At 40.7% G+C, this 13,486-nt stretch overlaps 1 protein-coding gene across 4 annotated transcripts in view; it reads right to left on the bottom strand.

Annotated features, from left to right (window-relative positions):
• The window catches only part of ryr3 (ryanodine receptor 3), a 115,927-nt gene that overhangs the window by 48,216 nt on the left and 54,225 nt on the right, over positions 1-13,486 (bottom strand). For all 4 annotated transcript variants that reach the window (XM_041064031.1, XM_041064032.1, XM_041064034.1 and 1 more), the window contains 16 exons: positions 10,887-11,160; positions 10,510-10,624; positions 8,453-8,585; positions 6,898-7,001; positions 6,366-6,501; positions 5,966-6,149; positions 4,928-5,030; positions 4,627-4,747; positions 3,363-3,532; positions 2,730-2,950; positions 2,440-2,530; positions 2,143-2,283; positions 1,335-1,498; positions 1,004-1,082; positions 662-751; positions 290-433 (listed from right to left, as the gene is read on the bottom strand). In XM_041064031.1, the coding sequence (XP_040919965.1) occupies positions 290-433; positions 662-751; positions 1,004-1,082; positions 1,335-1,498; positions 2,143-2,283; positions 2,440-2,530; positions 2,730-2,950; positions 3,363-3,532; positions 4,627-4,747; positions 4,928-5,030; positions 5,966-6,149; positions 6,366-6,501; positions 6,898-7,001; positions 8,453-8,585; positions 10,510-10,624; positions 10,887-11,160 (2,270 nt within the window). The remainder of the gene's footprint in view (positions 1-289; positions 434-661; positions 752-1,003; positions 1,083-1,334; positions 1,499-2,142; positions 2,284-2,439; positions 2,531-2,729; positions 2,951-3,362; positions 3,533-4,626; positions 4,748-4,927; positions 5,031-5,965; positions 6,150-6,365; positions 6,502-6,897; positions 7,002-8,452; positions 8,586-10,509; positions 10,625-10,886; positions 11,161-13,486) is intronic.

Raw genomic sequence — 13,486 nt, 5'->3', positions numbered from 1 at the left:
ACCCCCCTCCAACATTTTTACATGATATATAAAGCTAAATGTTTAAGTGATAACGTTATTGATTCGAGCTATTAGCTTACTTGCTTTGTGCATTATTCTTACAGGGAAAGGAGTGGTCCTTTTTAATGGAGTCCCGTTATAAATTACTTTGCTAAACACACTGCAAAAACACCACAGCAAGAGCTGCAGCTGATTCACACAGAGGACAAAACAAAAATAAAAATATTACAAAGAAAAACATTTGTGAAAATTATCCCCACAGAAAGTGGCTCATACATCAGGATGTTACCTGAGACTCTGAAATCTTTCGTTGTTTTTCGTTCTCTCGCTGCTGGAACATGGCTTCTCCCTCCTTGGTCCTCTCAATGTTCCAACCCATTGCCAACATGCTCTTCAGTGACTCCCTCACTGGCCAGCGGTATGTTTCTCTCTCCTACATATTCAACACACACAAAAGTTACTTTTTTTTTTCTTAGATTTTTTTCTTAAAACCTAATGCAGGACTGTATCTCTTTTATCCACTTGCAAAAGATGATCATGCCAAGATTTGCTGCATTAAAAGACGTATTTAACTTATGTTTGATATACATTCAGCAGTAAGAGATTGTTTACTGCTCCCCTAGTAGCAGCAGCAGTTACATGTGTACCAGTGTGCATGTACCTTCTCACTCAGAGCTTTGTAAGGTTTCAGAAGCGGATGGGTTTTAGCCTGCTCATCCACACTGTCTCCATGTTTCCAGCCCGCTGACACCTGCAACAGCAGTTCACCACAGGTCATGTAGCCGGGTGCATTTCAGGTACACAAAATCAATCATATAAATGCTAATACACAGTGAGTAGTGACTGGCCAGGCGTGCTACAGTACCAGACAAGCTAAACTATGTACAGTTCAGTGTACATCATTTTATACTGAACCTTGCACTTGTATCTACTGCACACGGGAGCTATCATTCATCAACTGTCAGCATGAGCGATGAAGAAACACAGACGCAGTGGGACTGACCTTCTCTGAGGACCACTTGTCATGGGAATGCTCTGCATATTTGTTGGCAATGTACTCAAGTTTTTCAGGAAGGGAGATACTGGAAAGGACAGATCAGGTCTAAATATTTATTGTTATTACAAAGTTAATTTTACGCGTATATATTGATCGGGTAAAAGCCTTGTTTTGATTTGTAGACAAACACTCCAGGAAAACACAAACTTTAACTGAATAGCTGTTTTTAAACAAAAAGTTAATATTGGGCAAGCCAGCATATGAGTTTTACGCATCTGATTAACTACGACATTGTGCCTTTTAATCTCCTTGACTCTTAGAGAGTAAGTGCACTCACTTGGCAGTGTTGATGGGTTTGGGGTCAAAGTTGCCCTGTGCATCCACTGATGCCTGTTTTTCCAGAGTTGCCCCAAGACTGGAATCCACAAAGTCAGGTGGCAGGGCTCCAGCGATGGCACACAGACACGACTTGGCCATTTTGAAAAGTTCAGCGTCATACTTCTACACAAGAGACAGACACCGCAGAAGGGAGAGTTACACACCAGTTTTCTCACACTTTTCTCTATAATTTTTTGAGGTCATGTCTGCTTAGATTATTAGATGGATGGACTGAGCAGAGCGAAGCCAGGGTAAGAAAAAGAAAAAGAGGGAAAATGAAAGACAGAAAGCTGGAAAAGTCTGCACCAAGCGACGGCCTGTCACAGACTGATAAATGATTCATCTGTTTTGGCTTCGCCTCAGCTGCACTGCTCACAAGCACTTCATTGAGCTTTCACTTCACTACCTCTGACTACCAAGAACTTTTCTCTCAGGAGAGCCACCCTCGAGTGTTGAAAACTCAAGATTTTCAGAAAGCAGAATGTAAAAGAACAGCAGCAAGCAGAGGAAAGCTTCATGAGCGCAAACACCTGTAGACTACTAAACATTTTGTTATGCAACAGAGAGGTACATTAGGGAAATACTGCCTTGTCTCCTGACATTTCAAATGTTTCCTCAGAAATGGAAATGAGTAAGAGGAAGAACAGATACAGTAAATGTGGAGAGGTATAGCAGCCACCCAAACTGATAAAGAATTTTTTGATCCTTGCACATACAGGTGGCTTATCTTAATAAATATTCTGTAACAACGTGGTTTCTGGTTGTACCTTTTGAGAAAGGGAGTCGAAGATTCCCCAGAACAGTTTCTTAGTGAGGAGGAGCTCCTCCTCGGAGGCTATGCCAAAGCTGCCCATACCAGACGGCAGGCAGTAGTACTTCCAGTTCTGCTCATAGTGGTTGGTCAGCAGCTAGAGATCAGAGGTGCAAGACAACATAAGGATTCAAGTTAAATTTAACTTAATATTCGTGGAATCCAATGACTGTGTGGTCCACACACAAAAAGTGAGGAAGATAAAAGGTTTGTGAAATATGAGATGCCTCTGTGATTGTTATAATTCTCTCACCCGGAGAGGTATCTTGCAGTATTCGTTGAGCATGGGAACGTCGAACACCAGCCGTCTAAGCAGCTGCTGCATCATGGAGGGACGCAGATGCCTTTGAAATAGTTGAAGAATTTCAACATAAGAATACAGAGTCCAACAGTGGAGACTGTGCAGATATCATAAGCAACAAATAACAAATAACAATATAACTGCAGATTTTAAAAAAAGTTCATTTTTAGGAATGTAGTGCAACTGAGGTCACACTCTGTCAAAGGCATCCAAAATGGCGGTCAAAGTTTGACAGGCCTTACTTGCAGATAGCCAGAAGACATTCCTCAATGGCGTCCCTTTGGGCTTTGGTGAGCGAGCGGCCTTTGGACAGCCGGTAGATGGTCTGCAGGGTCGAGTCGACCAGCTGTGCGTGGTGCTCCGTGTTAGCAAAGAGAGCGGCACAGCGGGTCAGCAGGGGCAGCAGGGCTGAGCCGATGTACCTGTTCATGGCCAACGCCGTCTCAGTGGTGCTCAATACCTCCTGTGGGACAGAGAGCAAGACATGTAGCTGGAGGATGCAACAGCAAAAAGAAAAACTGTGCAGTTCTCGGAAGGAAAAAAGTAAAGGAGAGCAGCTGAGTAGCAAGTTGAGACTTGGAAAAAAAATAATGTTTTCTTGATGCCACTCTTGAGGATGATAGGAGATTATGGTGGTGATACTGCAGTTTATCATATGTATGGAAATTAAGCTGCAGTAGGTAAACAATCTCTGACAGAGACCCTTACTATAACTACCAGCTAGCCCTTTCACTTTGTGCAATTCCAGACTGAAAAGACAAAAATATAATCTTTGGAAAGAGACACAAATGTTTTGGTAGTTAGTCAGCAATAAAACGGAAGTTTGAAACTGAAGGCTAATCAGGGCTTTGTGAAGAAAGTTATTTAGGACTCACCGTATCCAGAGACGCCGAGGCTCGGAGGTCGGGCAGGAAGCCAACCTCCAACATCTGGAGCAGGAAGCTCTGATCCTCGATGCCATACACTCGGTCCAGGAAGAGCACCATGGGGGCCTTGTGGTCCGGACAGAAACAGGCTGACATGTCAGGCTCTGTCACTGTGCCGTCTGAAGGTTACACACATTTTAGGAGGAAAATGCTTTAGGTTAATGTGTATACAGATTACTAAAGACTGTTAAAGGGCATTACAAAGTGTTTTGTTTCGTACGAGTGAAAAGAAAAAAGCTTGGAAGAAAAGGATGATTAGGAGTAGAATTCAGGTGGAAGAAGGGAAAGAGGGACAAAGGTTCATGTAAGAAAAGGTAATCTTGAATTAAAATATCGAATGACACTTGATTTAGGATTAAAAGATGTAAAAACACAGGGGATTGGTTGTAAGAGAGTCCTTAAGGTAAAAGTAATTCCAGGCATGATAAGCTGTGGAAACTTTTACACAAGCAAAGTCTAGCGAGTTCATTTAACACAGCTTGCTTTTTTATTAGAAAATGACACAAAGAAAATTGAATGTGAAGTTAATTTTCTGCTGTGATTGCTGCTGAAGATTACTTTTTGTTGGAATGATAATGAGAGCACATACATTTAAGAGCAAAGCACAAACCGGGAATATACTAGAAAAACCATGATTTTCTTCCACAGTAGAAACACAGAGACGTGACCAGATATTCAGTCCTGAATGATCCCACTGGTAGGACACAGTCATTTAAAATGATATACATCCACCTGGCAGAGCTGAGATGATCCCAAAAGTGCAGCAACATAAAATTATATTGGTTCTCTGATCTGGCAGTGACATACATAGTGTACCAGTAAAATCAACCTTTTTCCTATTTCAAGACTGTAGAATAATGTGGAGTTTTGGTTCAGCAGGCAGCAGAGAATATTTGTTTCTGATATACCGGAGCTTGTGTTTGTATATACAACTTAAATTAAATGTTTGATCAGGGTACTGTGTTTGAGCGCAGCTTCAGGTTTGAATCCACACCGAACACCATTTTCCTGTCTCGGGTGTATGATTTTCTGTCTCACTTTTGGCTCCTATTAGGTTATTATATAACCCCCAGCATACAAAGCATCTTTGAACGTAATATTGCTTGTTTTTGTTGCGCTAGCCGGATCAATTATTTATTTATTTTTTTATCTCTCAGCCATCTACATTTGCATGCATAGCAAACAAGTAAAACAGCAGCCACAAAGGCCGTACCTTTATTGACCACAGGCATTTTGAGGGGGATGCTGATGATGCCCACCAGGTCTGTGGTGGGAACCAGAGAGCGCAGGATGGCTCTGATACGCAGCGCCTCACCTTTACCCGCATTGATAAGCTGTAACAGATGAAAGTAAGATAGGATAGGAGAAGATTTCACTAAAATGAATTTTTAGCTCCAAAAAAAGAGAATCTTTAAGCAAAACTTTTCAATAATTATCATTATAATCATGTTTTCATGATTATAGTGTATATAGAGTTTCATGAATCAGTGAGTTGTTGTTGTCAAGAGCCTCACATGCATCTCTGGAGCACAGCGTCCCAACAGGTCAATCAGAGCGGAGTAGAAGGACATGATGGCGTTGCCCATGTGGATAACTTCTCCTTCTTCCTCACCAGACCTGATACACACAGACACAAACATTAATCTATCATTGTAATTATTATTTTTTTTTTTAATACTGCAAACCTTCTTGATAGTTAAAGGATCAGGAACAGTAACACATAGATCCCACGAGGCAATTTAAGAATAAAATGGTCAGAGAAGCAGTAGGTGGGCAATTTTGTGAGCATTTATAACAACGTTTTTTTTGGCAGAATACATGGATCTCCTTACAGGCCACTATGACATACACATTGATTTTGACCGACTTCCCAATTTCTCTCCTCACTTCAGGCAATAATAACCTTCCCACATTAAAATGCAGCCAGTGTATTGCAACCTTTGCATACTAATGTGTGGAGGCACAAACACTTTCTGCAAACTGGCCACAGCTTCAATCAATGTCAAGGCTGGTATTCTCTTTTCCCTTAAACCTCAAAACAGACCAATACCTCTCTGTATGATGTCTTTAAGGTAAACGTGTCTTAAAATGCAATGAAAACATCTCAAATTCAGTAGTCAAGACTTATGCCAGTGGGTGAATTGATTTTAGAATTTTTAAATTATGGAAAAGATGGAGGTGTTTTACCTGTGTTTGATAACAGTAAAATCTTCCCTTTACAATTACTTTCTTGTTTGGCTGTTAAGTAAAGCAATTCAACCAAAGTAATGTGAAGGAACAACATATCAAATTCACACTGATAAGGCTCCATGAAAGAGTGTAATAACTAAAAATAACGCTGGTTAAGCAGTGCTCAGAAACACACTGGAAAATCTAATTAAAGTAACAACTCACACAAAGATACAGATAATGGGAGACTTTATCAGCACTGACTGCTCTCCAGCCACTCAATGAGTTTTTAGTGTCTCATTATGATCTAAACCCTGATTCCCCTGAAGCTTTTCAACCCTGCCAGGAACGAAGATATGTAAGGAACTGGTGTGGATTCCTACCCAGAAGTGACTCCATCGGGGGTCTTCGGCAGGTCCAGGGCAGGATCCTCAGAGATCTTGATGGCCTCCTTCATGGCAGCCAGCAGACCCTGGCCTCCCTCTCCCCTCAGGGCGGGGCCGAAACACTCCGGGCGTCTGATCAGCAGCTTCACCACCACATTGGCATTTTCCTCCACACTCTCACCTGGTCCAGAAACACAGCAGGCAAAGAGACAGGCACACATATAGTGATGGTTAAATTATCTATAAAAGGACAGGTCAGGCTATGTTATAAGACAGAAACCCTGGACATGGTGTTATGTCATAATATGTTATATGTTATCATAATCATACACATTTCTTAACATGTTTTGAAGTTTATCAGGTGGTAGTTTTCTTTGACTCATCTTCTTACACATACCGTTGCAGAAGACGACAAACCGCAGGAAGGACAGGTAACGCTCTCCCTCTATGGGGTTCCAGCCGAGGTCTGGGTAACCCTTAGCAACCAGCATGGCGCAGCTCTGGAGACCACAACCTGCCAGGTATGTCACCACCTACACACACACACACACTGCTGATCATCTTACACCTCAGACTGCTCACATCATTCTTATATTGCAAAATATGCTCAACATAACATGAAAACTCTAACACATAAATGACTGTTATTAATACCGGAAAGACTAGTTTCATCTTGCTGTCTAGATGCATCATCTTTTTGTCTAGAAGGCACTTGCAACAAAAATGTCTGGTTCTCTCCCCTCAGCATGTTAGACGTAATATGATTCAATAACACAATTTTACAGTGCCTGGTTTGAGGGTCAGTTATTGCGTAGCAGTGACAAATCTTACTCCATGTCTGTTTCTTTTATCTGCTCATTCACTGAGTTGCAGTGAGCAATGTTTTCACTGCTGTGCTGTTTCTCTGATTTAGCGCAGAGGTTACAAACCTTCTCCAAATCAGGCTCCTCCAGGGCCAGAGCCAGGCCGTTGTTGTCCATCACTGAAGAGGCTGCGACGTCCAGCGGAGTGGAGCCCCGCATGGCTTCAGAGGCTAAAGACACAGACCAGGTGTCACCAGCAAAGCCAGAAGACATTTCATTCTAAACAACAGGGGGCAGTCTATCTACATATGCTGTCCTGATATTCTCTAATGTCTCTCTGTTAAATTGCAGGTATTGTTTAAGACTTGATGAGACGAGTTCAGGTCTACGGCTGAGCTGATTCCTTATCACAAATGGCATCCTGATATTTTTTTTTTTTAAATCTGAGCTCATTTTGTATATTACACAACATTTTAGATATTTATTGTTAAAGAAGGAAACTATATTATTTCTAACAGATATGGAAAAACCTTAGCATGTAATATTTCCATCAATTATACTTTTACACAAAATTAGATTTGGCAACGTAATACATTTTTTAAAGAAATCATTAAAAAATTCCAATACTAATTCAAGTGATGCACAGAATGTTTCAGCAATGAACTGTAGAAATGTTAACTGACAACACTGACTCCTGTTGACTACATGACAGTTAATACTGTATTCAGTGCACTTTTTTTAATGAGCTCTTAAAAAACCCAAAAGTTAATCAATCCTCTGTGATTCCATCTGAACAAAAATTCCCTCCAAACATAGACGGTTAAATTCCCACTGGACACCTACTCTCAAAATAACTGTGCACAATGTTATGTGGCAATGTAGTTAAAAGATCATTTCTTGATTTCTAATTAGAACTACACACTGACCAGCACGTTCACGTTGACGCATGTGTTTTATGAGTAAAGCAGATATCAAATGCTTCATGTAAGTGGTGTGGTTGCAGTCATCTGTCCTCTGCAGACCATGTGAACCTCTCCTCTTTCACAGGCAGGTGCTTTAGTTTACAGCAGCAGCGCTCGGAGCCCAGTGACTCATCAGTCCTTCCTTGCATGACTAAATAACCCTCATCCTCCATTTTCCTCTCTCCCTCGCCACCATTCTTCTCTCTCCATCAGCTGCCTCCTCCTTTGCCCCTGTCATTCTCAAACTGACACCCTGGCATTTTGAATCACAGCCTGTTATTTTTCCTCACCAGACGCTTGTCATAATGTGGGTGATAAGTTTGTGTCTGCACTTTTATTAGTTGAAAACTCTTCCAGCAACTGGGACCTACTGGTTTTATTGTGCATCATTTTGAGAGCAGCGAAAGGGCGATTTTTCATTTCTTACAGTGTGGCACATACGTGGGGAGTCATTTCAAAATGTCAAGGTATCCCTATAAATACTTCCCTCAGTATTTCACTCTCTCACTATACCTCTCCAACCGTCTCTCAGCATCTCATCTTCTCCCTCTGAAACGTCAATCTGTCATCTTTTTCTTCTGCTCATCACTCATATTTAAAATCTTTCATACATTTTTAAACCTGTCTTCTTCTCTCACAATGATGTAAACACAAAAGCAAAAGAAAAAGTTGACTATCAATAGATACCAGTCTCATTTAGTGAATGCATAAAATCTTACCAAGTCCAACGCTGCTATTCTCCAGCAGGTAGCTCAGGTGGTCAAACATGGCTTTCTGGTTCTGGCGACTAATACGACAGAAGTAGCACAAGAAACGACAACAGCTGGCCACCATCTTGGGGAAGGCAATCTCCTGTGCATGAAGAAACAAAAACACAAAAGTAAAGGAGTGCTGGAGTAAGAGTAGACCCTCTCTTTTTTTTTTTTTAATGCAAAATTCAAACTCTTAAATATTCGCTTCAACAATCAAAATACAAAATGTGCCGTTCTAAAGATGCTGGGAGAGACAAGAGTATGTTTTTGAAGATGACATCTAGTGTTTCTCCAAAGAAGTGGTTGCAGGAGCTCAGGCAGATTTTAATCTATTTTCATTTGTCTGAAGGATGCAAAGTCTCATACTGTATTATGTGGCTCTGTTGAAGGCCTGGGCCTATCAAACAAGCTTATAGTGGAGTCAATAAATAAAATGTTGTTTTCCATTCAGAACACAACAACTGGAAAATCATTTCACCTTTCGCACATCACCCCTGTGTCATTCTCAGTTTTGTGAGTTCTAACATGGGTCCATTTTAAGGGTCAGCCTAAGCGTAAAGCTAAGAGTGAAGCTACGCCAGAGATGAAACTAAATTGCCAGAGGAATGGACAGATACCAGAGGGAGGGGAATCTTACCTCCAGCAGCAAATGACACTCTGCAAATATGCACAGCGCAGAAAATCGCACTCATGACTGTTCGACTTTCAATCACGCCAAAATGCTTCCACTTCTTAAAGTAGATCTGTTATGGTTCTGAAACCCAAAGCAATTTTATCCTTTTAAATGTGTTTAAGTCTGGTGAGAAGTTTCACCCTGGTAAAACTGCCTGTGTGGTTGTGCTGTGGATGACAGGAAATCAACATCTTAATAAGGTCTGGATTTAAAAACAGAACACCTGTGTCAAAATGCTATTTTTTGTTTTATTGTTATTCCTCTGATCCCATTATGGGTGTTATTCTTTATTGTGTGATAAAAGCCATAACTAGCAAAACCATAACCCGAATCACTAATGGTTTGATATAATATACAGAACGATGCTGTGTCTAAGACAACATTAGAGATAATCAAAGAGAGTAAATATTGCAAACCTGATATATGTTTGCAAGCTGTGGTGCTGCCACTTTATATGGACACAGTAAGTGAACTGCACATATCAAGTGGCAGTAAACTGGTCTGGAATTTATGTCTGAGACTGCATGATCAGGCCGCCAGAGTCAGATGTGAAGGCCTGAATGTCTCCCTGAGGTCTGTCTGTCTGAGGTTCAATTCATGCTTGGCACTGGCCGTGGCATTAAATCACAACCATCTCTTCCAGCTTCTGTCAGCACTGCCCAAAAAGGACAGGCTTCAGAGGCCTCCCTCTCACCCGTTTCATGCCCTCCTATGCCTAGTTCACTCCTCTGCCCTCTCCAGTACCCTTGTGGTTTTACTGGGTATTAGGTTGTTGCTTTTGGCTCACCTCATCGTCTTAGGATAAATTTTGCTGCATAAAAAGCCCAGCCCGTGTCAGGACTTTTCAGTCAAACAGCCCAAAGAAATAAATTCAGGATTTTAATGAGGAACTAAAAGTTCCCCGCCGTTGTTAATATTTTTAAGAGCAGAGCCAAAACCACTTGAATAATCACTTAGTTGGAAAACAGAAAATGCATGTGCAACTATTACTAATTTATTAGTAAAAATTCCAGCTTCTAAAATGTGAAGATTTGCTGCTTTTCTTTGTTTATGTAATTAAATAAATTGAATCTCTTTGGGTTTTGGACTTGTAGTCGAACAAAATTAGAAATTCAAAGATGTCACCTGGAAAGGGTTATTGCTTATAGTCCATTTACTTGGATTCTCATCTGCTGTTACTCTTCCTGGGGTCCATAGAAAAAAATTACTAGGACTATGTCATGTGATTATGTAAATAAAAGTATGTTTTATTTTAAGTATGTTTGTAAACAATTTACTTTCATGACAGTGAAGGTTCTGCTGCACTAGCTTGTACTGACTAATCTAGGAGGTGTGGTCCAAATGGGGTTACCTGGGACTTGTCTCCTCCCAGCACATTGACCATGACCTCCATGACAGTCTCGTGCATGCCCAGCACTCTCATCAGGTTGGGATGCTGGTAGAAAACCTTGTTGTTCATGATGTCACTGGGAACACGAGACAGTGGTTTGTGAAGGTCATGGTACATGCATATTGTACATTCCAACACTTTAAAGCAACGCGCTGCACATCTCAGATACTGCTGCACTATGGAAATATATCGACGTCAGTAACGATGTAAAATGAGGGACAAATATAAAAACTTTGAGGAAACAACATACTTTTATATTCTCATTTACACTGACTTAAAAAAAATAAGAGAGAGTAGTGTACATATATATATATATATATATGAAGGTATTTTCTTACCCGAGTCCATCAATCATGAGTTTCTCCTCCTCTTTGCCCATGCGCACTGACAGCAGAGACCTGATTTGACCCAGAGATGCCAGTAGGTTAATAGCATCCTGCACGGACGCGGCACTGATGGTGTAGGATTTCTTCATGGCCCGGAGCAGCTCCCCGATGCCATCGTACTGCCTCCTCAGCAGGCTGAACATCACCCTGACCAGCTCTGGGTCCTGGATATGAGACTCCTGGGCCCAGCTGGTTATGGTCTGGGAGATCAGCTCCTTCAGGTTGGCTGGCAAAGTGAGAATTAAAGATTCACTCAATGAATAATTTAACACAGGTAGAAAATTAATGCTGTTTTGCTGTCAGAGGCTAATGGTGGCACCACACTTGATCACCACTGAACAAACAGTGTGTTCCTGTGAGTAATGGATTGTTTGGGTACCACACCTACAAAATGCAGCAACAATCGACAGCAAAGAAAGTGCTGCGGTTCTGCCACTCACTGGATCTCATATCAATTCTAACTCTAAAAACGTATTTGTCTGTTATTTTATGTCCTTCCAAACAGACAGATCTGACAGAGGTGGCTTACTCAACAAAACAATCTCCTACTCAGCATCTGATGTTCTGCATGAATCAACCAAGACTCACCAATACAGTATGTTAGATTTTTTATTTTGTGTCCACACATGTAAAATCAATTTTTGGATGTTGAATATACTATGAGGCTGTAAATCACCACGTCCACATTCACGCTCTAAATGTGTTAACTGGTTAATTATTTGCATTGCCTCCCCTTCTCCCCAACAGTGCCAAATAAAATGGCATCAATATTACAGACGCTGCAGGGAAGGAGTATTAAACACTTGCCAACACTAACAACATTCACTCATCATTCAGCTAATCTTGACTCTAAAATGTTGGGATTACAAGACTGAATTTCTTTAAGCAAAATGCAGTTACAAAATAAGCCAATACTATTCTCAACCCTTGTCTTCCTTCCTAATAAACTATTACTTAATAAAGGTTAGAGTATGGGTGACTTTGGTCATCCATTAAAGTTTTTGCTCCAGAGGAAGTACCTTGGAAGAAAATGTTTGAAACTATTTCCAAAGACTGTTGAGAAACAGCTGTGGCCTCAGTTCCCCAGGCCCCTCAGAGAGGTTTTTCATTTTAAGAAAAGGAACAACATGGGTCCACTCCATGCATTTTATCCACATTTATAGCCATACAAGACAGCTATATAGAGGTGGGTGAAAATTAAACTGCAGCCCAGGAAGGGAGATGTGGTCTTTTGAAACTTCATCTTAAGGTCTCACCAAACTTTGAGGTTACAAATGACAAGCAACAATAAAACAAGGCAACAACCACAGAGGAACTCAGTGACCTGGAGTGATAAATGTAGGCTGCAGCTAAAGGCTGCACCTCTCCAAATGATGACATTGTTATTCCAAAGCTATCGCTGAACTTTGAGTGTTTAAGTCAAACAGTCCAACATGTGTAGCAAATAAAGGGTCAGATTTGAGCAGAATCCTAATGAGAGATGAGACAGATACGAGAGAGGGAGAGAGAGAGAGAGAGGGAGCCAGATGCCTTGAAGGTGAATGTCTCACAGATTCACATCTGCTCTGCATCATCTCAAACAGTGGCTCACATGGGAGTCATCACAAACACAAAAAAAAACACTACCCTGTCTGCAAGCTAATCTGCAAATGACCACACACACTGAGTATGGTATCATTTATAAAAACTTTCACAGCTGCTCCGAACTCAGTTTTCAGCACAGGCCAAACACAGAGTTGGCCGTACTTATAACTTCCTCCCGAACTATCAAAGCTCTCATTTGTTTATATTCCGTTTTTGAAATACATTAAAACTAGCACTGCAATACAGCTGCAGTGCCGGGGAGGTCCAGCATGGCTAAAGTTCATCACTTAGAGTAATCCTCTTTTTAAACGAATTAGTTTCATCTGTATAAATTCTATTAAGATGCAGTCAGTGTATTTGAAGAAGGGCACTGTGCTATAGGAGTAAATAAAAACAGAAGATAATTCCTGAGCACTACGCTGTGGTCACCAAGACAAAAACAGCATCCATAACAAACAAAATTCAATCAATGCGTCCCAAAATCAATTTAAATTAGTTTTAATAACAACTGGCATCTAAATAGAGGACATAAGCTACTCAGTCCTTGAAAGACTTAAAAGACCAAAAAAAAACGGAGACTCATCTGTTATCAGCAGACAAAACATGGAACTGCTTCACTGACAGTGAACAGCAGACTGATTTTGAGGATTATTAGCTTTTATCTAATTCCACTAATAAGTCTAGAAATGCAAGGCTCTATTCTTTAATAAAACATGGAGCTACTGGGTTCTTTTACAGCCAACAAAGCTCCGTGTTCTGCAGTCTACTGAGATTAAATTGGTTGTTTTTGTATCTTTGGGAAAAGAACTTGTTTACTGAAAATTAAATTTTTGTTGTCAAACATTAAGGAGCAGTTTGAACTGAGAATCTGTGGCTCCTCTATGTTTTCATGCTTAATTATAAACCACAAGAAATGTATTTCATTCCAAAGTCCAGGACATTTCCAGTATTCAGGTGAACAGATCAGA

The sequence above is a fragment of the Toxotes jaculatrix genome, chromosome 19 (genome assembly GCF_017976425.1).
Source record: "Toxotes jaculatrix isolate fToxJac2 chromosome 19, fToxJac2.pri, whole genome shotgun sequence".
Classification (NCBI taxonomy): Eukaryota; Metazoa; Chordata; class Actinopteri; family Toxotidae; genus Toxotes; species Toxotes jaculatrix.
Note: the sequence above shows the minus strand (reverse complement) of the source record. Positions and strands in the feature narration are given on the sequence as shown.